This window comes from Xenopus laevis, chromosome 3S (assembly GCF_017654675.1).
Source record: "Xenopus laevis strain J_2021 chromosome 3S, Xenopus_laevis_v10.1, whole genome shotgun sequence".
NCBI lineage: Eukaryota > Metazoa > Chordata > Amphibia > Anura > Pipidae > Xenopus > Xenopus laevis.
This window is the reverse complement of record NC_054376.1, coordinates 128,250,086-128,277,891: the sequence shown is the minus strand read 5'-3', so window position 1 is coordinate 128,277,891 and position 27,806 is coordinate 128,250,086. Positions and strand designations below refer to the sequence as shown.

Below are 27,806 nucleotides of genomic sequence, written 5' to 3'. Positions count from 1 at the left end.
AGGGTGACTGTTACCCCAATGTTTCTATGTATCTGTAACCTTGTTATGAGCTAAGGGGGCCCAGTTTGAAGGCCAGTTAGGGGATAGATTTGGGGTGAGTGCTGATTTGTGCCCTTGGTACCCCTGGAACTATAGAAGGGTGACTGTTACCCCAATGTTATATCTGTAACCTTATTATGAGCTTAGGGAGCCAGGCTGAAGGTCATTCAGGGTGACATATGGGGTGAGTGCTTATTTGTGCAGTGGGTAACCCTAGAATTAAAGCAGCATAACTGTTATTCCCAATGCTTTTATATGTTTATAATTAAGAGGGTTTGGCTAAAATGCCAGCTGGAACAGGACTTAAAACTTAAAACTTGTTAGTTCACTGACTTTTCCCATTCTTACACAGGCCTGCAATTGTCAGTTGAGCATTCCACAGGACTCTCCCTGATATTGATCCTTGCTGCACAGATGGAGGAAGGGTTTTCCACATTGACTTATTACATACAACACAGTTATTTCACAGTATTCAGAAGACTTTCACTGGTTCCCTGTTATGGACATAGCTAGGGCTTTAGCAACAGGCAAAGCATTTACAGTGTCAATACCCATCAAATGCTGAAAAAAAATCTACTTAATGTGTAATTCTTGAATTCTTCTAATGTAGGTACATGTAAGAATGTTAAAAAGCATTATATATGAAGTAAAAGAGGAAAATAAATTAATTACTATTGTATTTTGTTTTTAGTTTCAACTTGTAAAATATCAGGACCCTTTTAACTTGTACCTAGGCTTTTAATTGTAAGATGTTCTCTAGAGTTCATTTGAGGCCTGAACAATACAATGAAACATTTTGGCACAAAGATACAGACTATCAAAGCCCAACTAGAAGACAGAATAGCAAAGACCTCCATTGCCACAGTATACATGCCATGTGCACAGAGATAGGCCGGGATAAAGGACACCCAGACACTGAGGAAAGCCAACATACTGAATGTGATAAATTTGGCTTCATTGAAACTGTCAGGGAGACGTCTGGCCAGAAATGCAACAATGAAACTGATGGTGGCCAGGAGGCCAAGATATCCCAGCATGCACCAGAATGCAATGGGTGACCCTTGACTACAGTTTACAATGATGATTCCAGGTTTAGTATCAGTGTCATGTTCAAAAAAGGGAGGAGAGAAGATTAACCACATTCCACAAATGCATAACTGAATAAAGAAACTTAGTATAATAATTCTATAAGACAACTTTACCCCTGTCCATTGTCTTAACCTACTGCCTGGTTTGGTTGCGTTAAAGGCAACAACAATGGTTTTGGCCAGAACACAGGAGATGCAGAGAGCAAAAACCATCCCAAATGCCACCTGCCGAAGAATACACTGTTTAGGTTGTGGATAACCAATAAAACCTAATGAACAAACTAAACAGAGGAACAGAGAAAACAGGAGAACACAGCTAAGAGAATAGTTGTTGGCTCGGACTATTGGTGTTTTTTGGAACAAATAAAAACAGCCAAAATAGCAAGTGGAATCAAAAATGATAAGACGGAAATGGCTGCTAAAGTATAACCCAAAGGTTCTTCATAGGAAAGGAACTCTGTAGGTCTTGGAAGGCATCTGTCCTGTTGTACATTGGGCCATGTGTTCCAGGAACATGGATGACATTCCACAGAATCTGAACAATACATTTTTGTCAATATCTTACTATAAATAAAGCCAAAGATAGTGAAATAGCATTAATATTTAAATTACCTGTTTGGTTTGATATATGTCCCATGGGACGCTGGCCACACTCATAACACCAAAGGGGTTTTCCTGGAAGCATAACTTTATGAGATCCAGAAGGACAACTTGGGCTGCACTTGGAAACTGGAACCTAAAGAAGAGACTGCACACCAAAACTGTGAACATTGGCATATGATACATATCAGTTCATGCTTCATCTCTTACTATGAGCAAGAAAATATAAAAACAACATCTAACAAATTACCCTTATGGGAAGATGTAGCAAATGTAGAGTGTTTCTCCATGTTTGATGAAATGTTGTACTTACTAAAGCAGTTATGTGAAGGCAAAGGCCATTCTACTGGAAAACTTGCCCGTGTTTTCCAACTTCAATCAATCAACAGAGATCGGAAAACGTGACAATATTTTCAAGTCAATGCTTTGCAATGGTGTAACAGGACTATCACTCACAGGGTAACACACAGAACGCCAAGCATTATTTGCAAGCCTTGATTCCCTCTGGTGTTCCGTCAAGTCACTGCAAGAATACTTCAATCATGGGTATGGAAATCAGAGGCAAACAGCAGAATACCTGCTAATCAGTGCTTTATTGTGCGTCCACACAACATGTTTCGGGCAGCAAAAGGCCCTTTTTCAAGTGTGTACAAATCACAGTGAAAGGTTGCTTTAAAGAGCCACACAGGAAGTCCCACCTCTTAATTAATCAATCAATGTATCACATTTAACCCTTAAAAAAATTATTACAATTAACAGTATCACCAATGCCTTTCTGGATATATAACATATAAAAAGTGTTGTAAAATCCATAGAAAAAGTTAAACGTTAAAAGTTCATATTATTGTGAAAAATACATATAATAGCCTCCAAATCCATCCATCGTGTCGCAATGGTGTTTAAAAAATTGTGCATTGTGTTCCAAGAGATTCCCAATGGTGTAATAAAATCAACCTGTATATACAATAAAAACAGTAAAAATAAACATAAACACCTGAAGGAACTGCTCACAAAAGAGCCTACCTATAGAGTACCTTATTACAACTGCCCTTTTCATGTTACATTTTTTCAAATTACTCATATTTACCAGTAAATCTTACCCTTTAGACATTTTCTAAAGTCGCTGCTCGCAAATACGTATTCTAAATCAGGGCAGTAATCAGTATCTGTGAAAGAAAGAGGTACATGTATCAATCATTTAGTTACAAAAAGGGAGATAAGCTCCAATAGTCATTCAAACCTAAAGGGGCCATTGTATTCATTTTTTTAATCCAATATGCCTCTCTGCTTTCACTGTGATTTGTACACACTTGAAAAAGGGCCTTTTGCTGCCCAAAACATCTTGTGTGGACGCACAATAAAGCACTGATTATCAGGTATTCTGCTGTTTGCCTCTGATTTCCATACCCATGATTGGTGTAACAGGACTAGCCATTATGTAGCTAGTAACCCCGGAGTCCCCTAGTTGGGGGTCACCTTCTAGGGGTCACCAACATCCAATTATAATGGTTCCATTGACCTTATTTAAGTAGGTGTAAGATAAAACTCAGATGTACAAGTGTGTTCCAGTCACAATTGCAACCCTGCCGGGTGAAGATGTCACAGTGTTATTTTATGTTGCTGATAGGGGATGGTTATTCCATAAATGACCTCCTTTGCTTCTCTTTCAAACCATCTTCTTCTCCATCCAAACTTTGCCAATTGCTGGCCTCAAAGAAACATTCTTTTTCCTTTAGATATAGATAGTCTGTCTACAATCTTGTCCTGAGCCCTCCTATGTTGGGCCACTAACTTACCAAAAAGTTGTTTAGTCTTCCCAATATAAAGACCAGTGCACTCTTGCTGCACTCTTTACTACACTTGACAGCAAAGATCAGTTTTCACCGCTATGAGTTTCAGCTAACACCTACTTGAATAAGATCAATGGAACCACTGTGATTGGATGTTGGTGATGATTATGCTCTGGTGAGATTGGTATTGTGCTGAACATACGTTTTTGTACTGGGAAAGGGAGGAGTTTATTTATACAGAGGCTTCTCTGTGGACTGTTGGTTTATTTTGCTTTACTCAACTTTGGGATCAGGACGTAGAACACGAGGCAAAGGGCCTTGCATTGGCCCCAGATGTTGCCACTATATTGGGAACTCATTAAGCATTTATCACCTGCTCAAGCACCAAGATTACATTACATATTGTGCTATGGTTATAATAGTGTTGAAGTTTGGATGTGCTGAAGTCAAATTAGAATTCAGGGAAGACAGAACTGTGGCCAGATATCATCCTATTCAGATCCAGAACTTTGAGAACTCCGATTTCTGAGCACTAATGATCGTTTTTAATCTTGCAATTGCAATTCATGTTTTTATACTGCATTAACGTAATGTTTTACATGACCTGGCCCTCTTCCTTCTTCTTATAATTGTAGAAAAAACTGACCTGCAGCAATATTAAAGAATCTCTACTAATGGCTTTCATGCAACGATATATGATAAGCTACATCCTACAGAAGGTTTCTGACAAGACAAGACAAATATTGCGTATTGTAGGTTAAATTGTAGCGCTGCAGATATAACAATCCATTCAAAAGCACTCTAATAAATTAATAATATGAAATTGCACCTCCGCAAATCTTTTCATGGGCTGGTGGAAAGCCTATTGGGTCTTTGGTGACCTGATGTCTCACTATACCCATATATCTTGGTATCGCTACATTGACGATCTGGTGTTCCTCTGGACAGGTGACCGTGATGAGTTTCTAAAGTTGCTTAATGACAATAGCATCAGTAGCCACAACATTGATTTCTTGGATGTCTACACTACTAAATAAGGATGGCCCTTTTTCTACTGATCTGTTCCATAAAGCTACAGTCACCAACTCTATTTTACATTTCCTGAGTCACGATCCAATGTCAACCAAAAAAGGTATTCTGGTGGGTGAGGTCTTAAGGTTATGACGCAACTGCTCAATTTGGCCACTTTTAAGCAACAATCGGTTGAACTTACAACACGTCTAATGAAAGGGGTTATTCAAGTACTTTGACTCAGAAGGCTTATTCAAGAGGACCCCCAGACAACCCCCAGGTACAACCTGAATGCTTTATTGGTACTTACTGTAAGCAATGGCCAATGATGCTAAAGAAACATTGCCACATATTATTGACTGATCCAGTTATACCTGCGACACGTGGACCCTGGCATTATATTACCCACAGCTTTACTTGCCCTACAGATGGTGTAATTTATATGCTTACTTGCCCCTGCAATAAGATCTACATTGGCAAAACCAATCGTGCTTTCAAAAAATGAATTTTAGAACATGTGTCCAGCTTTGTTAATGCATTGGAATGGATCAAATCAAAGAAAAAAACTGTCTCCAGTTAGTAGGCATTTTTGGAACATCATAATAATTCCAGCAGAGGTCTGAGAGCCACTGGTTTATTCAGAGTATCCCTAGGTATTAGGGGGGAAGACTTGGAATCATGGCTTTTAAGCTCCCCATAGAGGTGACGATTCTTCTTGCCGAACGACTGATTTTAGGGAAGTCCGACCAATCCTTCGAAATTACCGTGCGGTTAGTGGGATTCGAACGATCGTACATCTTACGATTTTTCGGCCGACATCTGTGGGGAAATTGGTCGGCCAGGTCAAAAAATCTTTGTGGGTCCCAGTGCAATGTATCTATGTTTGCAGGGCCAAGCAGCTCCCCTTTGTTTTTCTGGCAAATTGGTCTTTTTCGTTGATGGACAATTCGTACGATCGTTCTGAGAAGATCGTGGTCTCACGATCAGGATCTGATCTTTTAAAAATCTCAACATCTATGGCCAGCTTTAGCCAAAGAAAGTGAATGGATTTTTATAATGAATGCCATGAGCCCTCATAGCTTAAATGAAAGTATCACTATGAATATTTTCATCTAATATTCTGCACCTTTGTAATGGCGCTTACCTAATATTGGTGGGATTAGAAATAAAATATTTCACTGGAATCTTATGAGTTTCGATTTGCCTCTTGAGTATTGATCACTGTTATTAGTTACTGTATCTAGCGTAGACACACTTTTTGGATGCACTGTTTCTAAATTTACTGTTGTGGTGATAGGAAGTAGAGGAGGAACGTAGCCTGTCAGTCAAATTGGGATAGAAGATAGTATGGTAAAGTGAATGGGCTTTCGCTCCTCCTTTTGCTCCTGTTTCTCTTGTAGCACTGGCTAATTTGAATTTAACGATCTGATCTGCACTTATTTATAGAAGCGTTCTCTCTCCTGCACCGCGTCAGTCTTTGGCAAAGCTCGTGCTGAGCGAGTGAAAAATGCGTTAGGTGCTTATTCTTTCCGTTTATTTGGGCAGGGTGATGGAACTATGATTAAATGGCCTCTCCCTTGTTAATGCGGGAGTGTCAGCATAACGCCAGCCTGTCTGGTGGGGCCCCTTTTAGCTGAAGTGCTGCTCAAATTACTGGAAATACCACAATGGCCTTGGTTAGCCAATAGCTGATTGCGAGGTTGTGGACCGTTGGAGCTAGGCACAGTATGTTACAACATTCCTTTGATAACATGTAAGACTAAGTAAATCATTTAGACATTAATTGTACAAGGAGGAGTCAGACTATGTATGGTATTTCTGTGAACCCTTTGTCACAATTACTGTAAATGCCTTCTGAAAGCTATATAATGCCTGGACCAAGAGGTGTGTCTTTGGTAAGTCCTTGGCTGACATTCTGTGTGTTACTCCAACAGCTTACCCAGACAAAACTGTTATGTTGTATTATGTAAGAATAAATTGCCTGACTATTACTAAAGGTTTTCCTTTACTGAGTTTTGTCTTACACGAGGTCAAAATGGTACTACTAAAAATACCACCAACTCGCGGGTGATTTGGGCTGGTTCGGGGCAGCAGCTTCTATAGATTCTTTAAGTGGAGGTTAGAAAAGTGGACACTTACCTCTTAGTTTTAACTCTTGAGTAAAGAAACCCTAGTTTTGCCTCACCAACATACTAAAAGTCTTTGTGGGAGGTGTTGGGTAGTTCTGGATATCCGCACTGGGCACCTTGATATCAATACGGGCTAAAGCAAGTCCCGGTGTAGGGAATTTCCACATTTTGGCTAATACCTGACAACAGCTAACCCTCAATTATCGGAGCAGTACTTGACTGTAGAGCCCATACAGCGCTCCTTCCAAATTTGAATTGGAATTTTTATTATTACATTGGACATTGATTTTATATTCGGTTATAAAAAGTTCCGTTTTATTTACCTGTCGTGGGAATCAGTGACTAATGAATGGGGAGGTGAAGTTTCATGGGTCATTCTTTTTCCTAATGGTTATGTTCAATAATTAGCTCACTTGACCCTCCACACCATGGGGGATATTTATCAAAAAGTAAAGTTAGTGATCAGCCCAGTCCTCTGGAGTGAAATTCTACCACTCTCCTTTCAATTCTATGGGATTTTTAAAAGAGTATTTATCAATGGGTGAGAGTGAAAGTTCATCCTTTGATAAATACTCCTTTCAACAACAATACAATTAAACGTTTTGGCACACGATACAGCCCACCACAGCCCAACTGGAAGAAACAATGGCAAAGACCTCCTTTGCCATAGTATACAAATCAGCTTTTTTGTTATCAGTAATGTTATCCAAAAACAGAAACAAAATATGTGCCATTACCTGTTTGGTTTGAAATCTGCCACTGGGAACACCAGGTGCGCTCATAGCAGCAATGGGCTTTTCCTGGTACTATCACCTTCCTACATCCTGCGGAACAGCTTTGGCTGCCCTTGGAAAAAGGAACCTATGAATATGATAAAAATACTATATGGCGCCATACAGCGTAGGGCCAACCCAGGCAGACGCCTTAAAGGGATACTGTCACGGGAAAAAAATTTTTTCAAAATGAATCAGTTAATAGTGCTGCTCCAGCAGAATTCTGCACTGAAATCCATTTCTCAAAAGAGCAAACAGATTTTTTTATATTCAATTTTGAAATCTGACATGGGGCTAGACATATTGTCAATTTCCCAGCTGCCCCTGGTCATGTGACTTGTGCCTGCACTTTAGGAGAGAAATGCTTTCTGGCAGACTGTTGTTTTTCCTTCTCAATGTAACTGAATGTGTCTCGCTGAGACATGGGTTTTTACTATTGAGTGTTGTTCTTAGATCTACCAGGCAGCTGTTATCTTGTGTTAGGGAGCTGCTATCTGGTTACCTTCCCATTGTTCTTTTGTTTGGCTACTGGGGGGAAAAGGGAGGGGGGTGATATCACTCCAACTTGCAGTACAGCAGTAAAGAGTGATTGAAGTTTATCAGAGCACAAGTCACATGACTGGGGGCAGCTGGGAAATTGACAATATGTCTAGCCCCATGTCAGATTTCAAAATCGAATATAAAAAATATAAAAAAATCTATTTGCTCTTTTGAGAAATGGATTTCAGTGCAGAATTCTGCTGGAGCAGCACTATTAACTGATTCATTTTGAAAAAAATGTTTTTTCCCATGACAGTATCCCTTTAAGCAGCATGGCTGGTCGTAGAGCCCAACAAAGTCTGCATGCGCGGAAAACGCGAGTACGCATGTACAAAAAAGCACGCATGCACAAAAAAAGACGTGCGTGCAAAACAAAGATGAGCCGTGAAAGGGACAGACTGCACACACCGGCTAGAGCGTGAGCAGGGACCAGACTAGGGGGTAGGCACCACCCTGCTTTGCGCCCTAAGCACGTGCTTGCTCTGCCTACTCCTATTTTCGGCCCTGGTATCATATAAAAAATATCATCATTATAAAGCATTTTTTATATCTCTTAGTAAGCCTCTGGGAAATAATTATTTACCTGCAATTAGATTAAAAAATGCAGTGGTTGGGTTAATCAGGCGAATCTCTTATAGAGGCAACAATACTTAACACATAGACAGACTTTGATCTGTAGATTCCTCAGCTTATTGGTCTTCACCTATAACACGTGTGTTTCTGCTACAAAAAATGCATTAATGCTTTGTCCTCACTACACATCTCCCCATGGAGATACTAAGAACACTAGGGGGCACAGTTACCTAGGGTCGAATATCAAGGGTTAATTAACCCTCGATATTTGACTGCCGAATTGAAATCATTCGACTTCGAATATCGAAGTCGAAAGGATTTAGCGCAATTCGTTCGATCAAACGATCGAAGGAATAAATCGTTCGATTAAAAACTTCGAATCAAACGATTCGAAGGATTTTAATCCATCGATCGAAGGATTATCCTTCGATCAGAAAAACCTTGGAAAGCCTATGGGGACCTTCCCCATAGGCTAACATTGGCCTCGGTAGGTTTTAGGTGGCGAACTAGGGGGTCGAAGTTTTTTTTAAAGAGACAGTACTTCGACTATTGAATGGTCAAATATTCAAACGATTTTTAGTTCGAATCGTTCGATTCGAAGTCGAAGGTCATAGTCGAAGGTCGAAGTAGCCAATTCGATGGTCGAAGTAACCAAATAAACCATTCGAAAATCAAAGTTTTTTTCCTCTATTTTCCTCTATTCCTTCACTCGAGCTTAGTGAATGGGCCCCTAGGGGGCTGATTTATCAACGGTCACATTTTTTTTTTTACCCCAGTTATTGTTTTTTTGTGCTCAAAATCATTTATTTTATTTACATTTTCAAAAACTGTTAAAAAGCACAAAAAACTGTAATGTCAAACTTCATTATCTGAAAGATTGCCAGGCTATGTAGAAGTCAATGAGAGATACACTAGCCAAATATACTAGCCAAATTTTCAGGTTTTTTTGAGCTTGTAAAGTCACTGAAATAATGATGCTTTATAAATAGGCCTCTAGGTGCTGTCTGTGCCTCAGGTTTACAGATAAGGTGGAAGACAGTTCTTTATTCATACAGGGCCTACATATTCAGCAGTGCTTTAAAGAAGTTATATCTTTTTAGTCCTTGCCCCAGTTGGGTATTTACACACAGTATGGTCTATTTTTAAGTAGTTCATTGACCTGTCTATATGTTTTTATATTTCACTGTGAAGTACCTGAAGGAAACTCATGAAGACCTAGGGAGAATATACAAACTCCTTGCAGATAGTGTCCTGGCTGGAACTGAACCTAGGGCCCCAGCACTGCAAGTAAATGTCTATCCTACGGTTTTCAAACAAAAGTCCTAAAATGTCAACAAGTACAGGAGCTCTTGAGTAGAGGACCAGGATGGGACATGTGAAATGTAGCATATCTATAGAAGGAGAATCCTACAAAGCTACCTCAGGAAAATTAGGAACTAAGAAAATAACTGAGGTCCAGAAAGAGTTATCAGTTATGGAAAACAAATATTGCCTGGGTTCAGGATAAATAACATGCAAAGCACTGGCAGATAAAATGCAAGATAGTCTATTCAACAATAGACAAACTATTAGCCACGAAGGACTATTTCCATTTATTCTTTACAATTAATTGCAAAGATTTTTTTTACTAATAATAATAATATTATGAGGACAATATTATAAGTACAAAGGGCAGCTCTGCTATATCCATAATTGCATTTATAAATGAAGACCTGAAATAAAGTTATTTTTTCTTTTTAAAAGCAATAGTGAAAGTTGTTTTTTTGATGTTGCTTTCACTCTTTGTATTTATTTCTTTAACTATATTTGATATGAACATTGTACTATTGGAAATAAAACAAGGAACACTGGATAAAAAAAAATTCTATTAATTAAAAGACACAAGAAAGCCCAGGGGTACATGGGACACATCACAGTGAATTAGGCTGATTATCCTGTAATTAACTACAAGTTATATCTGTGTTGTCTCTACTCACAGGGGTGTTTTAATCTTCCCGACTCTCCTCCAGGCTGAGGGCAGGTACTTGCTCAGTTGCTAACGATCTAATGATAATTACTCCTCCCATCTGCTCCTCGGGGGCCTGTGGGAGCTCCGACCCTGCAGAGCTTTGCCTAATAGCTGAGCGTATTTAAGTGTATAAAAGAAATGACACCATGGAATAACATTTCAATTACAAGTCCTGGAGGAGAGAGCAGTTACATTATGTCATTTCTCAGCCAAGTAACAATTCCATAATGTAATACTGGAAAAAAGGAAATACAATTCTAATCAAGAGTTATGGTGTCTATGCAAATAAAGGGATAAATAAGTAGATATCTACCATCTATTTATCCATCGAATCTGTTGATTTTTCTCTCTGTGTAGTTTTACTTTTTCAGTTTGGTTTTATTATTGATGGTGCTGTTACCTGGTGCAAAGGGGTAGAAAATATGGGATATGTGATCAAGATGTGGGGAGTCTCATTTTAGTGGTTTTAGCAATTTTTAAAACCTTCATTTCTCTAAAAGTATTTAATTGATTATAAAAAGCATGCATAAGCATGAGCCTATGAGTAAGTGCCCACCCTTGGCACAAAACGCGCTAGGCTAAAGCATGTCCTAATAAAGATTTTTACTTATTACTTGGGCTACTTTTTTACTAAACAGATTTATCAAAGGTCAAAATTCGAAGTTAAAAAAACGTCGAATTCAGAAAAACCAACCGAATAGAGGTCGAAGGTTTTTGGGGGTCCAAGTGGTCCATACTCGAATCATATGATCGAAGGAATAGTGCCTTCCATCTACTTCGATTCAAAGTTTTTTTAACTTCGATCTTCGATCTCCCAAACTCCCCCAATTGCCTCCATACAGGATCTAGGAGGTCCCCCATAGGCTAAAACAGCACTTCAGCAGCTTTTAGGTGGCGAATGTTCGAAGTCGAAGTCATAAAGAGACAGTACATGATAAATTTTGATATTCGAATTTCGAAGTTTTTTTCAACTTTGAATCGAAGTTGGACTATTCGATGGTCCAAGTACCCAAAAGTTACTTTGAAATTCAAAGTTTTTTACTTCGAAAATTCACTTCGACCTTTGATAAATCTGCCCCTAGGTCTCTCCTGTTTTTTTGTTTTTGATTTGCTTTACTAAATGATGTTTAACCATTGGACTGGGGGTTTTCTGGGATGTGACCACTGTATATAACTTTCTGATTTTATTGAACAACAATTTCTTCACTTTTCTCCGCAAAAGGAAAAGAAAATGCACTAGCATAAAATTCAATGAGTTTTTTAGTAAAACCATAACTTTGCAAGGCCCAGTAGGTATCGATGGTGGGGTCATTTCCAGTAATACTCATTATTAACACCTCACTGTGACATTATCACCACATGACTCCAGTGCTCTACAATTTAAAGTCCAAATTGCCTGTAATTCCTTGACCTGTAGTAGTTTCTTGCTGTAGTTTTTGGATTAGTTCTTGTCTGACTACTCTTGATCACTGCCTGTCTTGACCTGTGCCTTTATCTCTGGATTACTGCCAGAGCCCAGCAGCACTTGGAGGTTGGAGTCAGCACCAAGGTAGAAGCTGCAATACAGATAAGCAGGTAAAAGTCCAGTTTTTGCTACACAAGGGTTAAACAAGCTCAAGGTCAAAATCCAGGCAAAGAGTGAAGGGCAGGCAGTAATTAGCCTAGTCAGGAACAAGGCAAGAGGTCAGAATCCAAGCATCAGTCAATAGCAGAAATATAGAGCATCCAGGAACACCAATATGTGGGCACTGATCCCAGGTCTCTGGCAGGTCTCTGGCACTTGACAAAGGGCATTTGTGCCTGAAACATAAAGTTTTGATACACTCCTAATAAAGGAAATTTCAGCAAAGTTCTGCGCCTCTGCTTCCTCCATCCTTGAGAAAATACAGATTTTGTAGTGTCTGCGCAGGAGCACCGGAGGTAAGTGAGTAGAGGACTATTAACTTGAATACCCTGCTACAACTGTATATATTTATTGGATTAGGTCTCTGGCATGCTTTTATTTAAAATATTCGTGCCGAAACGCAGCACGAAGAAGTCACAAGCATGGCACATCGTGAAGACGTCAATGCACGGCCATGGGCACTGCCACTCCAAAATAGAGCCCTCCTGACAATTACACTCTTACCTTACCCTTCTCACCCTGGGCTTTTGGGCTGTACTCTGAATTCTCCAATACTCTGCTTCTTAGTTCTCACTTTCTGTTGTTCATGACCTTATGTCCCTCACAGACATGAACCACAAACTTTTTCAAGATTATCTACATGTTCAATATTGTCTTCAAATATTGTCAAGGATGAGCTGAGCCTTTCCTTGCGACATGTTTCTTTATTCTCTTGTTCCCCTCCATATTGTTGTCTATCTTTCATTTCATTTCATCTATTTATATAAAAAAGGGGAATGAACATCAGGTCCAGATTTTAGTGGCAGGCACCTCTAGGCCCCTGTCATTGTCTCATCACAACCGCCCCTCCCCTTCAAATCCGCGTGCATAAACTTCCCTCATAGGGTACAGAGTGCTGGGGATTGGTGGATGGTAGAATTAAAAAAAAAATAGAATATCCTGCACATACCAAGTGCTTTGAACCTATTTAGATGTGACTGGGCAGCATGCCTTCCCCCTCCCCCAGAAAAACCTGTTGCACAATCCTTGTCCTTTGTGGCCCACAAATCCAGGCCTGTTGAACATGGTATAGGAATACAAGTCAAATAGATATTTAGGCAGGAGGACCCACTGACCTTAAAGGGATTCTGTCATGATTTTTATGGTGTAGTTTTATTTCTATAGTTTTATTTCTATATTACACTATTTACACTGCAAATAATTCACTCTACTGTGTAAAATGTAATTCTTGAACCAGCAAGTGTATTTTTTAGTTGTAATATTGGTGTGTAGGTACATCTCAGGTCATTGTGCCTGGTCATGTGCTTTCAGAAAGAACCTGCACTGCACTATGGAACTGCTTTCTGGCAGGCTGTTGTTTCTCCTACTCAATGTAACTGAAGTCACAGTGGGACATGGATTTTTACTATTGAATGCTGTTCTTATATATAATAGAGAGCTGTTATCTGGTTCTTTCCCATTATTCTACTGATGGGCTGATTGGGGGGGGGATATCACTCCAACTTGCAGTGCAGCAGTAAATAGTGACTGAAGTTTAAAAGAGCACACGACTGGGGGCACATGGGAAACTGACAATATGTCTAGTCCCATGTCAAAATGAAAAATAAAAAAATCTGTTTGCTCTTTTGAAATACAGATTTCAGTGCAGAATTCTGTTGGAGCAGCACTTTCAACTATGATGCCTTCTGAAAAAAACATGTTTTCCCATGACAGTATACATTTAATTATTACACTGAGGATAAAAAGGTATTTTGCCTTAACATTAAATCCTAATGCAATGTAGAAAACAATATTGAAGGTAATTTGGGATTTTCAGAAGCATTCTGGTTCAGAAACAATTATCTGGTCTAAGTTACCACAAGGAAGCAGTTAGGTGTTCAGAACTGGCTATGAAGCAGTTAGGCAGGTACCAAGGTTAAGACAAAGGGACCAAATAATCCATGGCAGGGGTCTCTAACCTTTTCTTATACCCGGTAGCCACATTCAAATGTAAAAAGAATTGGGGAGCAACACAACTATGAAAAAAAGTTACTGGAGATGCTGTCATTGGCGATTTGACGGTCCCTATGTGCACTGGCAGCCTACAGGAGGCTCTTTTTTATGGAACCAAAACTTGCCTCTTAGCTTGGAATTCAAAAATAATCTCTTGCTTTGAGGCCACTGGGAGCAACATCCAAGGGGTTGGGAGCAACATGTTACTCACGAGCCACTGTTTGGGGTGGTTGGGGATTACTGATCTAGAGCATGAAGAAGTGAGCCCAGTCCCTGGACTTGGATCTCATTCTTCAACTCTGTTATTCCTCACACATCCTGCATCTCAAAGAGCATTCTGGGAGAGACAGGGTGGGGTGAATAGTCTTATTTGTTGAGTGTCCACCACCACCTCCCAAGCTGGGGGTTATAACTTATTCATAAATTATTATTATTAGATTCTATCCCACTACACATGGAGAAGTGAGAGAAATCATCAATGATTAAGTATATTTAACTCAACCTCCCCACAAATTTAGCCTTGTTACTTTTTTGTAATTTCTACTGAAATTAAAACCAATTAACAAATTATTTTCTGACAGAAACTGCAGTGTGTTTGCATATAAAAGATGCCTTAATGCAATGGAAATAAACTTGCTGAGTGATCTTTCTGTTAGCAGAATGGTGTCTTTATTTGTCTTATAATAACAAATGTATTGTTTTTTAAATTAACAACACTCATTTTACACATTAATAGACACAAATTAAAGAGGTAATTTTATACAACTTTTTCTGATGTGAAGAGGGTGCTGGGTATCAACCCATTGGGAAACTGACATGTAGGGTAAAGAATTGATACATTATGGCTGGGGAGAGAGGCAAAGAGCAGTGCCCGAAGCAACGAATGCTTGATCAGACCTACCATAAGATACAGATCCCTACTAATATTGTTGACGGGCAAAGGGCAAATTCAGAAAGCATCACTAAAACTGTTTTTATTGTCAAATGTCTTCCAAATGTGCTTTTTTGGTTAAAATTCTTATTTATGAGAACAACCTCTTTCCTTTCCCATGATATGTTCTCTGGAGTTCATGTTTGGTCTGAATAAGATGATGAAACATTTTGGCACAAACATGCAAACCACCAATGCCCATGTGGAAGATAGAATGGCAAAAATCTCCATGGCTACAGTGTATTTACCACGGGCACTCACTGAGGCTGGGATAAAGGATATCCAAACACTGAGAAAAGTCCCCATGCTGAATGTTATAAATTTAGCTTCATTGAAGCTGTCAGGCAGTCTCCTGGCCAGAAACGCAACAAAGAAACTAACTGATGCCAGAAGTCCAAGGTATCCCAGCATGGACCAAAATGCTGTTGAAGAACCATCATTGCACTCAACAATGACTACTCCAAGTTTAGTGCTGATGTTCTCCTCGAAGAATGGAGGGGATAACATCAGCCATATCATGCAAAGAAAAGTCTGAATGACAACGCACAAAAAAACAATGATGTAAGATATTCGTGGACGAGTCCATTTTTTCAAACTACTATCTGGTTTAGTGGCCTTAAAAGCTATAACCACAATGAAAGTTTTGGCCAGAATGCAGGAGATGCAAAGGGCAAAGACCATGCCAAAGGTCACCTGCCGGAGATGGCATGTCTCTGGTTGTGGGTAGCCAATGAAAAATAATGAACATAGAAAGCAGAGGGACAGGGACACCAGAAGAAGACAACTCAGCAGATAATTATTAGCTCGAACAATGGGAGTGATTTTGTAGTGAATGAAAAGCCCAAGTATGGCAACAGGAACCAATGAGGAAGAAACACTTGCTGTTGCCAAGGTTTTACCCAAGGAATCTTCATAGGAGAGGAATTCCCTGGGCTTTGGAAGGCATCTGTCTCTGTTACTATTTGGCCACATGTCCCAAGGGCATTTAGAGCAATAAGGAGAATCTGTATCATAAGAAATATGAAAATATACCCACATTATTATCATATCATTCTATTTTGTTAAAGTCTATTCTGTTGTTGGATTGTCTTACCTGTTTTATTGGAAATTTCACTTTGGTGACAGGGAACACACTCAAAGCAACAAACAGGCTTTCCAGGGAGAACTGCTTTGCTGAAACCTGGTTGGCAACTCTGGCTGCAGATGGACTGAGGAACCTTAAAGCAGAGTTTACAATGAGGTATAGACCATAAGAAAATGAGAACATGTGGGACATTACATTTCAAACATAAATTGGCAGTTTTATAGCAGCTCATGAATTCTTGTTTGTTTGATGTTTCCTGTATGACATCATATTCTACAGGTAACCAGCAAAGTCTAGAAAAGTTGAGAAAATGTATAGAAAGTACACTGTAAAAAAGTATTTTTAGTCTTATATTGCCCTTCCTTCAGAATGAATCAGCGGAAGGTTGAGTTTTAATTCACCATACATCTCATATGGATCCACCAGCAATTGACGAGTGCATGAGACTAGAGCCTTCTAATCACAATGGTTTTAGTTTTGCATGAATCCCACCAGTTGAGTGGCATAGTAATAACTATTGTCAATAGGTGAAGTGTAACTACTTCTTCATTATTCTATGCACTTTTTGTAATAAAGTAGGTCATCCTATTACTTTCTTTCCCACTCGATGGCTCCTAACACATCTAGGGTCTTGGAGTAGTAATATTTTCCAAGTGATTGTCCCAAATGGCTCTCTATAAAAACATTTTGACAACCTTTATACGAACATGGTTCTACTATTAATCCTTTCTTACCTCTTTTTGCCCTGTGCTCCAGTTTAGGGCACTGATATTAACACTGAATATATTTCCAGTCGTTGCTCCCATGTCATAGCTTCCTACTTTAACTTGTTGGATCTTTCCCAGTGGCCTAAACTGCCAGTTTATGATATCATATATGGCGGTGGGGTCTCCATTTTCATGAAAAAAGAATTCTGTTTCACTGCCTGTTTTCAGGTGTACCTGCTTCATATAATGTAACAGCTGTTAGAGAGAAGATTTATAGTAAAGTATAAATGACTGTATTTTGGATCCAAAACATCGCTACATTAAATTTTAAATTAGAATGTTCATAATGTCATAATGACATCTCAAGATTTGCCCAAGTGCACCAAAAACAATATAATATTTGCACTGCATTTACAATAATTAGTGTCCTGAACTGCAGGCCATTTTAATTGTGTAAACCCCCTTCTGTGAAAAATAATCACTAGCAAATCCATTCCCTAACTAATCCTTTACAACCTTTAGTTGCTGGGGTAAAAACTACTACTAAAACGAGACTTAGAAGTTTAATATTACTTCCAAGAGGTGACTCATTCCAGAGTAATGGAGGTTAAGAACAAGTATGAGAGAGGTTAGGTAGAACAGAAAGCAAGAGTCCTGGTCCTCTGAGATTTCTGGAGATAGAAATCTCCAGCCTCACAGAAGAAGTACTACAACAATCTCTGGAGTGAGAAAGAAATGATGAACTGAATTCCCAGGTTTTGCCCAGTATTTAGACATAACCCAGGGAAACAAGATTACCTCTGAGAGGTTGTTAGTGCAGTTATGTCACTATATCATGTATTGAGGAGGTAGGGATTACTGTTGGAATTAACATAGTAACATAGTAAGTTAGGTTGAAAAAAGACACATGTCCCTCAAGTTTAACCTTAAGTCTATATATAACCTGCCTAACTACCAGTTGATCCAGAGGAAGGCAAAAAACTCCATTTGAAGTGTCTCCACTTTTTCTTGTCAAAAAACACAAGAAAATACTTGCCGAAAGCCAGTTTAGGCACTGCCAAAAGTCAATAAGATCACAATAAAGCAATATAAATTGTCAGGGGAAGGAGGATACTCACAGTTCACCCCAGTCCACAGGCACAAATCCATAAGAAAACTATAATAGTTGTGAGTCCCACCAATGAAGGATTTTTTTCCATAAGAAAACCAAAATAGTTGTGAGTCCCTCCAAAAATCAATCAATGTTGTAAAAAAATACAAAAGTTGATTAAGACATGATAACAGCAGGCCACTATTATTATGTCTTAATAAACTTTAGTATTTTTTTACATCATTGATTGATTTTTGGAGGGACTCACAACTATTTTGGTTTTCTTATAGAAAAAATTCCTTCCTGACTCCTAAGATGCAATCAGACCAGTCCCTGGATCAACTTGTACTATAAGCCATCCAACCCCTTCTAAAAGCTATTTAAAGTATGATATTTTATATGTCCCAGTAATGTCCCTAAATGATTAGACCAATAGTGGAAGTAAAACCATGGATCTATGAATTCAAAACTGTCTGATAAATCTCCATATCCTCAATTAATATGTTTTTCTATTAAATGAGAATGGAGCATGAGAAGAACTCTTCCTCCTGAACAGAACCATTGGGGACTCACCGGCAGCAGCTATAAATTGTCATGGCTGAAAATGGATGAGTTTATGCTAGTAATGGTATACTGTAAATGGGCAAATGCTTTGTTTAAATTCTCACTGCAAAAAGTTGGAGTAGGGTATATAATAACCCCCAAGATCTTAGTAGTCACCAACTGAATTACAACCCTGCTTTATTCATCAATACCTCTCAATGTCTTTATATAGAATTGTGCAACGTCCCCTTCACACTAAAATCTATTTTTAAGTCAAATTATTTGTGTGCATAATGTGGTCGAGGTGCCATCTCAACCCCACATCACATAACATAGGACTCAATAACCATGGTATTACATGGGTTTGGGATAATCATACAAATCAAGATAAGTAAATGTTGTGTCTTTCATTATAATGGAATGCCTATGTTTATACCTGCCATGGCTCAAATTTCCGAATGTTAGCACATGTTCCTTGAGAAAATGGTCCATCCCCTTCGATGCATCTGCTCAAATCATGCAGAGCTTTAGCTATGACCTGAACAGCTGTGTAGATATTGTAGGTGACCCTTAGACCGGATACATCATTATAACTATTTTGGATATTTCCCAGTTCTTCGGATCCAGTGCAAATTTTTAACAAAGGGCCTGTGGCATTAGTCTTCTCCTGAAATTTGCAACCAAAAGCTTGTTCCCAAAATGTCTTTAGTAATTCATCATCAAGAAATGATGAAGGATTAATACTGTTGAGAAAGTCTTTAAATCCAGGTATTGTTCCACTGTGGAGTGCAAATCCAACAGTACCAGAGAGAATCCCGGAATATTTATCTATTGCTAGAAAAGCAGACGTAGCCCAAGCTTCGCTGGCAACCAGAATCTTCTCTGATATGTTCTGCCTTAGCAATTCATCCAGGACAAACAATAAGTCCAAGTCAGTAGAAAAGAAAATCACAGCCTTTGCTGTCGATTGCTTTATGGTAAGGGCAATCTGTGGAGCATTACGGTCTTTCTGACTTAATATAATATTCTCAGTGAAGGCTACACAAGCTCCAGCATTTAGTATATCTCTCTTAATCATCTGGATGCCCTGTTGTCCATAGTCATTGTCTGTAGCTACTAGTCCCACCCAGGTCCATCCAAAATGCAGCACCAACTGAGCTAATCCTTGAGACTGAAAAGCATCACTGGGAACAGTCCTGAAGAAGGAGTGGAACTGTGTTCTGTCGCTTAAGAGGGAACTGGTGGAAAAATGGCTAATCTAACGATAAAAATAAAATGCTTTTTATACATTTTTATATATTTTTTTAAACGCATACATTTTTTTATAAATTGATTATAATTTATTATATAATAATATGCTAAAATTCAAGATTCTGTTTTTTCATGGCTGAAAATTGCAGTAAAAAAGTCTCACTTTTCCAAACTGAAGTTTTTGAGATTCATCAATTAAAATAAATATTGAGTTTTTTTATGCATGACTTATCCATGGCTTAACTAAATATGCTAGTGATCATAAAAAAAATTCGGTTGAGTATTGTTTGCAGTTTTTCGAATTATTCATATTAGTTCAGCAGCTCTCCAGTTTTTAATTTCAGCAGCTTTATGGTTGCTGGGGTCCAAATTCTCCAAGCAACCAAGCAGTGGCTTGAATGAGAGTCTACAATATGAATAAGGAAGGGCCTAAATAGAAAGTATAGGTATGGGACCTGTTATCCAGAATGCTCACGACCTGGAGTTTTCTGGATAATGGATCTTTCCGTAATTTGGATCTTGTAAACAATGGTACAATGTAAAATTACCCCAAAATTATGGAAACAGAATGATCAAGAATAAGACATCCATCCCCATTAGCTTGATCTCAGCTGATCTCATTAAAAAATGAGATTGTTCTAGGCTTTATATATTTTCTTACCTAAACATCTGGGGAGTTCAAAGGTGACAGTGTTTGTTTTATCCAATGGACACAGCAATCTTTTATTTAAACAAAATAATTTGACCAATCACCAGTTGACTTAAATTGGATTGGAAAAACTTCAAAAAACCTTGAGGAATCTTGAGATTACTCAAGATTCCTTGAAAGGACGAATGAGAAAAACCAAGAACAATTCCAAAAAATCTAACCTTTTAGTAGAATGAACCTGTCAGTTAATATTAAATTTCACACGCTATCACATGCTGGTCATTGAAGCAGTATAAGCAGCAAAGAATCTTACTTGTGGGTATCGGTAAAGCCCTAAGATATGAGCTAACATCATGGAATATGTCGATATAGAATGGCCAATGATAGCGGCCAATGGTACAGCTTGTTGACACCTGTAATTAGGCACAGGCTCTTTGTGGCCAGTTAGGATCTGTAGTGTCCCAGAGAGAGCCCTTTGCAACACGGTGCAAGAATCGAAGATCTGGTATCCTAAGGTGATGTTCGGAAGAAGATTGGGGTCATTGTTGATCTCCTCCACTGCAAATCTCAAAGCCTGGATGCGCTGGTAGTTCTCAAACCGAAACCTGTGGACATGAATAAATCTCTAAATGATCATGTCTAGATTCAATCCACATGGAAGAACCTTAACTAGGTCACCAAGTTCCTACATTTGACTGACCACTTTGCAGATGCATTAAAATCATGTGGAACATATGAAAAGGTTCTCCGTAACCAAAACTGATTGTAGTGACCCACCAATAAAAAATATCCTCTTGCTTCACTTCATAACGTTTCTCTGGATTGTTGGAGAACCCGGAATGAAATCTGGAAGTGTAGAATGGTGTCTACATGAAGTTGTGCTGTCCCCTAGCTACTGTATGTGATTATTGTTGAGGATTACTGCTTACTTCTTTGGACTGAAATGAAAGATATCTTACGTTTTGCAGATGGCTGAAGAAGGTTTCTCGGTGAAGCTAGTTGCAGGGTACGTTTTGTCCACATGTACAGGTACCACTCCTCCAATTATGATATCTCCAGATTGTGACATTGCACTGAGCTCTTTCATACCTATCATGCAGCCCTTTTCATTACAGTAAGATATCTGAATTGCACAGAACATGATGAGATGCCACATTGCGTTATATGTCATGCTGAGGTTCTTAAACTCCCCTCCAAATCTGCTTATCCGTTATAAACCAGCCCTGTAGTGAACGGTGAGAATTTAAAAAAAAATCACAATTTTTTTTTTATTTCATGGTAAGGCTACCAGATCACTTGAAAAATTGAGGCAAGAGGGGCTGATGATTGGTTAAGAAGAGCTTATACATGTCTATAGGGCAACGCTGGTGGGTCTTCTTTGGCAACTTCTACTGTGTTCAACAGCCACTCAGTTTGCTTCTAAAGAATATAATAGTTATAAAGTAAAAGCCATACACAGTACAATAGTAATAAATGCTTTGTGTTTAATATATAGGTACAACTTTACGGTAAATTATATGATCATCTGAAATTTTTGAGGCATTCCTAAACATATATATATAAAGCTACTAGATAGTAAGGTAGATAGAGCACATAGAACGCCAGTGAGAATCCTTCTATTTTTTAAGGTTAAAGAAGAGAATCATTATTACTTGCTACTGGTCTGGACAAAGAACCGGCTACAAATACAATTTGCCTAAAATACTGTATCCAAAAATGTCCTTAGCACCCCGTTTCCTGACCCTGTAATCTATTAAAAACAGACCCAATAATATTCTAGACCTTATAACAGAGTACTGGGTAATGTAAGTGACAGCAGGAATACCACAATGGTAAATAGGAGAGCAATTAATAAAGCTCAGGCAACAACACAGAAAATGTATTTATCCCACAATACAGGTATGGGACCTGTTATCCAGAATGCTCGGGACCTGGGGTTTCCAGATAACAGAAATTTCCATAATTTTGATCTTCCTACTTTAAATCTACTAGAAAATCATATAAACATGAAATAAACCCAATAGGCTGGTTTTGCTTCCAATAAGGATTAATTATATCTTAGTTGGGATCAAGTACAAGCGACTGTTTTATTATTAAAGAGTAAAGAAATGATTTTTAAACATTTGGATTTGGATATAATGGAGTCAATGGCAGATACCCTTTCCATAGTTCAAAGCTTTCTGGATAACGGATTTCCTGATGAAGGATTCAATACCTGTACCTGATTTTGTTACAGATGATTTGTATCTTTGAGTTTTTTCTTTTACATGTAATAGTATTCGTCTGTTTTACTTACAGCTAGGGATGCACCGAATCCAGGATTCGGTTCAGGATTCGGCCAGGATTCGGCCTTTTTCGGCAGGATTCGGATTCGGCCGAATCCTTCTGCCCAGCCGAACCGAATCCGAATCCTAATTTGCATATGCAAATTAGGGGCGGGAGGGAAATTGCATGACTTTTTGTCAGAAAACAAGGAAGTAAAAAATGTTTTCCCCTTACCACCCCTAATTTGCATATGCAAATTAGGGTTCGGATTCGGTTCCGTATTCGGCCGAATCTTTAACGAAGGATTCGGGGGTTCGGCCGAATCCAAAAAAGTGGATTCAGTGCATCCCTACTTACAGCCAAGGCCTCCAAGGATTTGGTTATTGATCATGGCTCTTATTTCCCAGTCTAACTTTCACTGTGTGATGTGGGTGAGTGTGAACTTCTTTCACCTTTCAAGATGCAATTTGTATATTTTACAGTTAAGAAAAGATTGTTCTTATTATATATTATATATATATATGGTAATATACAGTGCTACGCAATATGTTGGCGCTATATAGATACATGTTAATAATCATGTTAATAAATGCTTGGTCAAGCTGTAGGTCATTTCATTCTGGACTTTGCATTGTCTATAAATGTTATAGGTAAAGAAGTTGTCTTCCATTTATAAAAAAAAACAATGCGTATTTCTAAGATGTTCTAGGAATGGAATAACAACAGGCAGACATAATATGCTTTCGACTGATTAAAAAGAAAGTTAATACCAAATATTACTGACAATGGTTTATGACCATGTAACAAATGTTGGGTTGACGTATAATCTTCAAAGTCTCAGAAAGACTTGAAATGATCTCCCACAAAAAAAAAATGGGTAATCCCACTTTGCTTCTCAGCAGAATATTTTTAGCCAAAACGATAACCCACATGATTGAGGATCTATTAAGACCCACATTGGGCCATCTATACAGCCCAAGTTTATGCTTTCTCTATTCTCACATTTGAGTTCTAGAGTAGCCTCCAAAAACAGACCAACGTGAATAGGTGCAGGGGTGGTTGTTTTGGCTCAAATAGAATGCAATTATATAGACCAGGGGTCCCCAAACTTTTTTTTTTTTTACCTGTGAGCCACATTCAAATGTAAAAAGAATTCAGGAGCAACACAAGCATGAAAAAATCAATGGGGATGCCAATTAATGAGTGTGATTGTCCGTCTCCCATAGACTCCATTATAATCAAATAATCCAAATAATGATTTCCTTTTTCTGTGTAATAATAAAACAGTCGCTTGTACTTGATCCCAATTAGGATATAATTAATCCTTATTGGAAGGAAAACCAGCCTATTGGGTTTATTTCACGTTTACAGGATTTTCTAGTAGAGTTGAGGTATGTCCAGATAATATCTATCTGGACAACCCCAGGTCCTGAGCATTCTGGAAAACAGGTCCCATGCCTGAACATATTTGTTTTCCCTAAGATTACCTAATTTGACCTCATTTCACATATAGGGAGTAATGTAATTAAAAATCATTCACTTTAGACCGAGGTCTAGTAACTCATATCAACCAATCACATATATTTGCTTTCAAACTGATGGCCAATGAATGCTCTCATTCGCTATGGAATGTAAACTGTGTCCTATTCATTGAGCAAGACCTGAGCGTTTTTTGGAGATGTCAGTAATTAAGTGGTAGTTGAGTATTTATGTGAGATGGAAGAGCTATTAGATAATAATGTTATGGAGGAGTCGATCTTGTTCCCATAGCAGAGCACAGTCATTATATACACAGAATAACTCACCTCACTTCCCTTCTGTCTGGTGCTGCTCCGAAGGTCGTCCTGACTTTATATAGGGAGACAAAATGCTTCTATGGGATTTATAGTCTCAATTATAACTGCCAGAGATGGAAGATTCACCCCATAGGGAACTAGTGTATAACTGAAGCAGGTCCCACAATGCACCAGTGTTCTCTGTGAAATGTCATACATACATTAAATCTTAATTACTTAATGTGATAAGTATGCCTTGGGGAGATCAATTCCCTATACACAGTGCAACTTTGCTGATTATAAGGGCCATATCATTATATTATACTGTTGATGTATGGGCTGAAAAACAGTTTTAGATAAATAAGAAAATGAGCGCATCATGAAACATTTTAGTTATATTGACAATTTATTTCAGTGTGGGGGGTCAGTTAAAGGGATACAGTCTTGGGAAATATGTTTTCTTTTTGAAAATGCATCAGTTAATAATGCTGCTCCAGCAGACTTTTGAACTGAAATCTGTTTTTCAAAAGAGCAAACAGATTTTTTTATATTTAATTTTGAATCTGACACCGGGCTAGTCATATTGTTAGTTTCCCAGGTGCCTAAAGTCACGTGACTTGTGCTCTGATAAACTTCAGTCTCTCTTTACTGCTGCACTGCAAGTTGGAGTGATATAACCCCCCCCCCTCCAGCAGCCTAACAACAGAACAATGGGAAAGTAACCAGATAACAGCTCCCTGGTAGATATAAGAACATCACTCAATAGTAAAATCCAGGTCCCACTGAGACACATTCAGTTACATTGAGTAGGAGAAACAACAGCCTGCCAGAAAGCAGTTCCATCCTAAAGTGCTGGCTCTTTCTGAAAGCACATGACCAGGCAAAATGACCTGAGATGCACCTACACACCAATATTACAACTAAAAAATATTTTTAAATTAAAGAATAACATTTTAAATGGTAGAACAATTATTTGCAATGCATGCAATGTAATTTAGTCATAAAAACTACACCATATGTCTAGTCTGCTTGTCCTCTGTTCTATCATGGTTGCGCGATTTTATTGATATTGCACAAACAGCCCAACCACTTGGGAACACAAGGGGCTGAATTTTTGACAGACCCTTTTGGATCATGGTGGGTCTGTCCGATTTGTCAACTTAGGCTGCCAATGCAGAATTTTCTAAGTAACGCTGAATTCTAGCACCCCCTGTTGTAAGGCATCATGGGAGTGGTTTGTTGGCTTGTCACCTGCACAAGTCCCTGTGGAACTTGGGAGAGATGCTGCGGTATGTTTAAAAAGCCTGGGGCTTGTCCAGGATTTAAACCCGGTTGGTGAATCTGCGCTGGGATGCATGGACCAGCAACCTCTAGCCTACACTAGGTACTGCTCACCAACTGTGCATTTTGTTAACCTGAGTCTTTGTCTTCTTTTCCATCCAGCCACTGGAATAATACGAGTGCATGCTGCCGATCGTGGGCCCTAGGGCCCAACAATTGGATCACAATGAATAGAATAGGGATGGTCCGACTCAGGGAGCCTCATCAAAGAACCGTTGCAGTCCACGATCCGACGGGATGTTATACACTGCCCAATTGACAGCTGCCCAATAAGCTGCTGATTTAATTTTATCAGCCAGTGTATGGGGACCTTTACAACTTGCTGTGGAGTACTCAGAGTACCTCCAGGTGTTTATTTTGTGGAGTACAAAAACGTTTCAAAGACTTCCGTCCCTCTTTGTCAGCAATATAATACATGATATATATTTTATACTTCATCAGTGATGGAGAGGGTGGGTGGGGTGTATTGAATCCTTTTTTTGTGACATTGTTTCAGGAGTCAGAAACCACAGAGAATATAAACAACTGGGCAGATACTGAAATTATCTGAAATTACATTTACAGATAACTTTAAGTTCACTAGTGATTTTTATTGGACGTATATCAGAAAGTTGCTTAGAATTTGATTTTCTTTGATTCTGCAAAACAAAAAGTTTGAGGGCAGGGTTTTCCCTTTAGAAGAGATTTTTTTAATAGATGAATTTAATGAAATGTAAGTATTTTCTTCAAGGAGATTGCAACCCACTGTGTAATGGGTTTCACCATCTTTTTTTATGTATGTTGTGAAACTCATTACCAAAGACATGCTTCCAGGAATTGCGAGAGAGAATTACAAACTGTCATTAGCCTGTGTCTACAAAATGTCAGATCTTGGGCTGTGTGTTCTGCTTCCAGCTCCAGAACCTAGTGACGCCTCTCACTGATGCTCAATGGTGATTGGCTGATTATTATTGTACGTAATGACTACAGTTATGGGTTTGTGAAAGTTAGTTATAAATTAGTTATGTTCCCAATTGGAAGCAGCAGTCCTGTCCTGCTTTATGGCACCCGAGATTCTAGCTATCTGAATAACTGAGCATTTGGCCTTAGAGGCACCAGACCCTAAGAAGAAGAAAAGGCAAATACACAATAATGTTAAATATATGTATCCCCTTTCTGGCCACCCCCCTGTGCCAAAGGTTATACATCACATAATTTCTTACCAATTACAGGTCCTCAATCCCATTTTGCTAGGTGAAAGTGTACTGGGAAAACTCTTCTCTGGCAGTGCCTCCACCTAATGGGATCCGGCAATACACCTGCGGGTGGCCCCATTAGAAAAACATTCAATACACACACTTGCTTTATAAAAATATCAACTTTATACAAGGAAGTGCAGATTAAAGGGGAAATAAACTGTAAAAGTACACATATGTATGTAAAAGCATGACCCACTACCCTGGTGACCCTGTGCCAGGGTCCTATCCTGGTAAATCCCTACCAGGCAAAGTCCTGCACTACTCCTTTGGTGACAAAGAGTCTCTGTACCTTTTCCCAACATGAGCACAAATGGTCCCAGGTAGCGCTATTTTCCCAAGAACTTTTCCCGAAGGTACTGGCTCCCGCGTGGCAGGCACACAAACAGCCGGTGACACAATACAAACCCGCTGGATCATTTCCCTTTCCTCTACTCTCCCCAGGCAGACTAACCCGGGGGCTCACACACAAAGCTGACAGGCTCACACAGAGTGGAAACAAGCATCCACAGCTATGAGATTCTTTGTCCAAGAAATGCAGCTTTGATGAATCCATAGCTGAACTGTAGCTCCGAGCATTGTCTATAGCACAAGCAATTTCCACATTCAGTTTGGAAAATCCAGAGCTACAAACCCTCCTGATCGAGCTCCCAGGCATGGGGTCGCCTACCCCAGCCTCAGAGGCCTCCTGCCTCTACATCTTGGATGCTGAAATTACTCTCTCCTCCAAGAAGTAACATCTAGCAGCAAGACAGCAAAAATCTGTAA

The 27,806-nt window shown here is 38.9% G+C and overlaps 1 protein-coding gene across 1 annotated transcript; it reads right to left on the bottom strand.

Moving 5' to 3' along the window:
* Positions 1 to 758: 758 nt before the first annotated feature.
* Positions 759 to 21,509, bottom strand: LOC108703462 (extracellular calcium-sensing receptor). The gene is made up of 9 exons (XM_018239590.2): positions 21,382 to 21,509; positions 20,736 to 21,027; positions 18,959 to 19,780; positions 16,917 to 17,144; positions 16,192 to 16,315; positions 15,203 to 16,102; positions 2,828 to 2,893; positions 1,740 to 1,888; positions 759 to 1,196 (listed from the first exon to the last, which is right to left on the bottom strand). The coding sequence occupies exons 1-9, from the start codon at positions 21,507 to 21,509 to the stop codon at positions 759 to 761; spliced, it is 3,147 nt and encodes a 1,048-aa protein (XP_018095079.2).
* Positions 21,510 to 27,806: the final 6,297 nt, after the last annotated feature.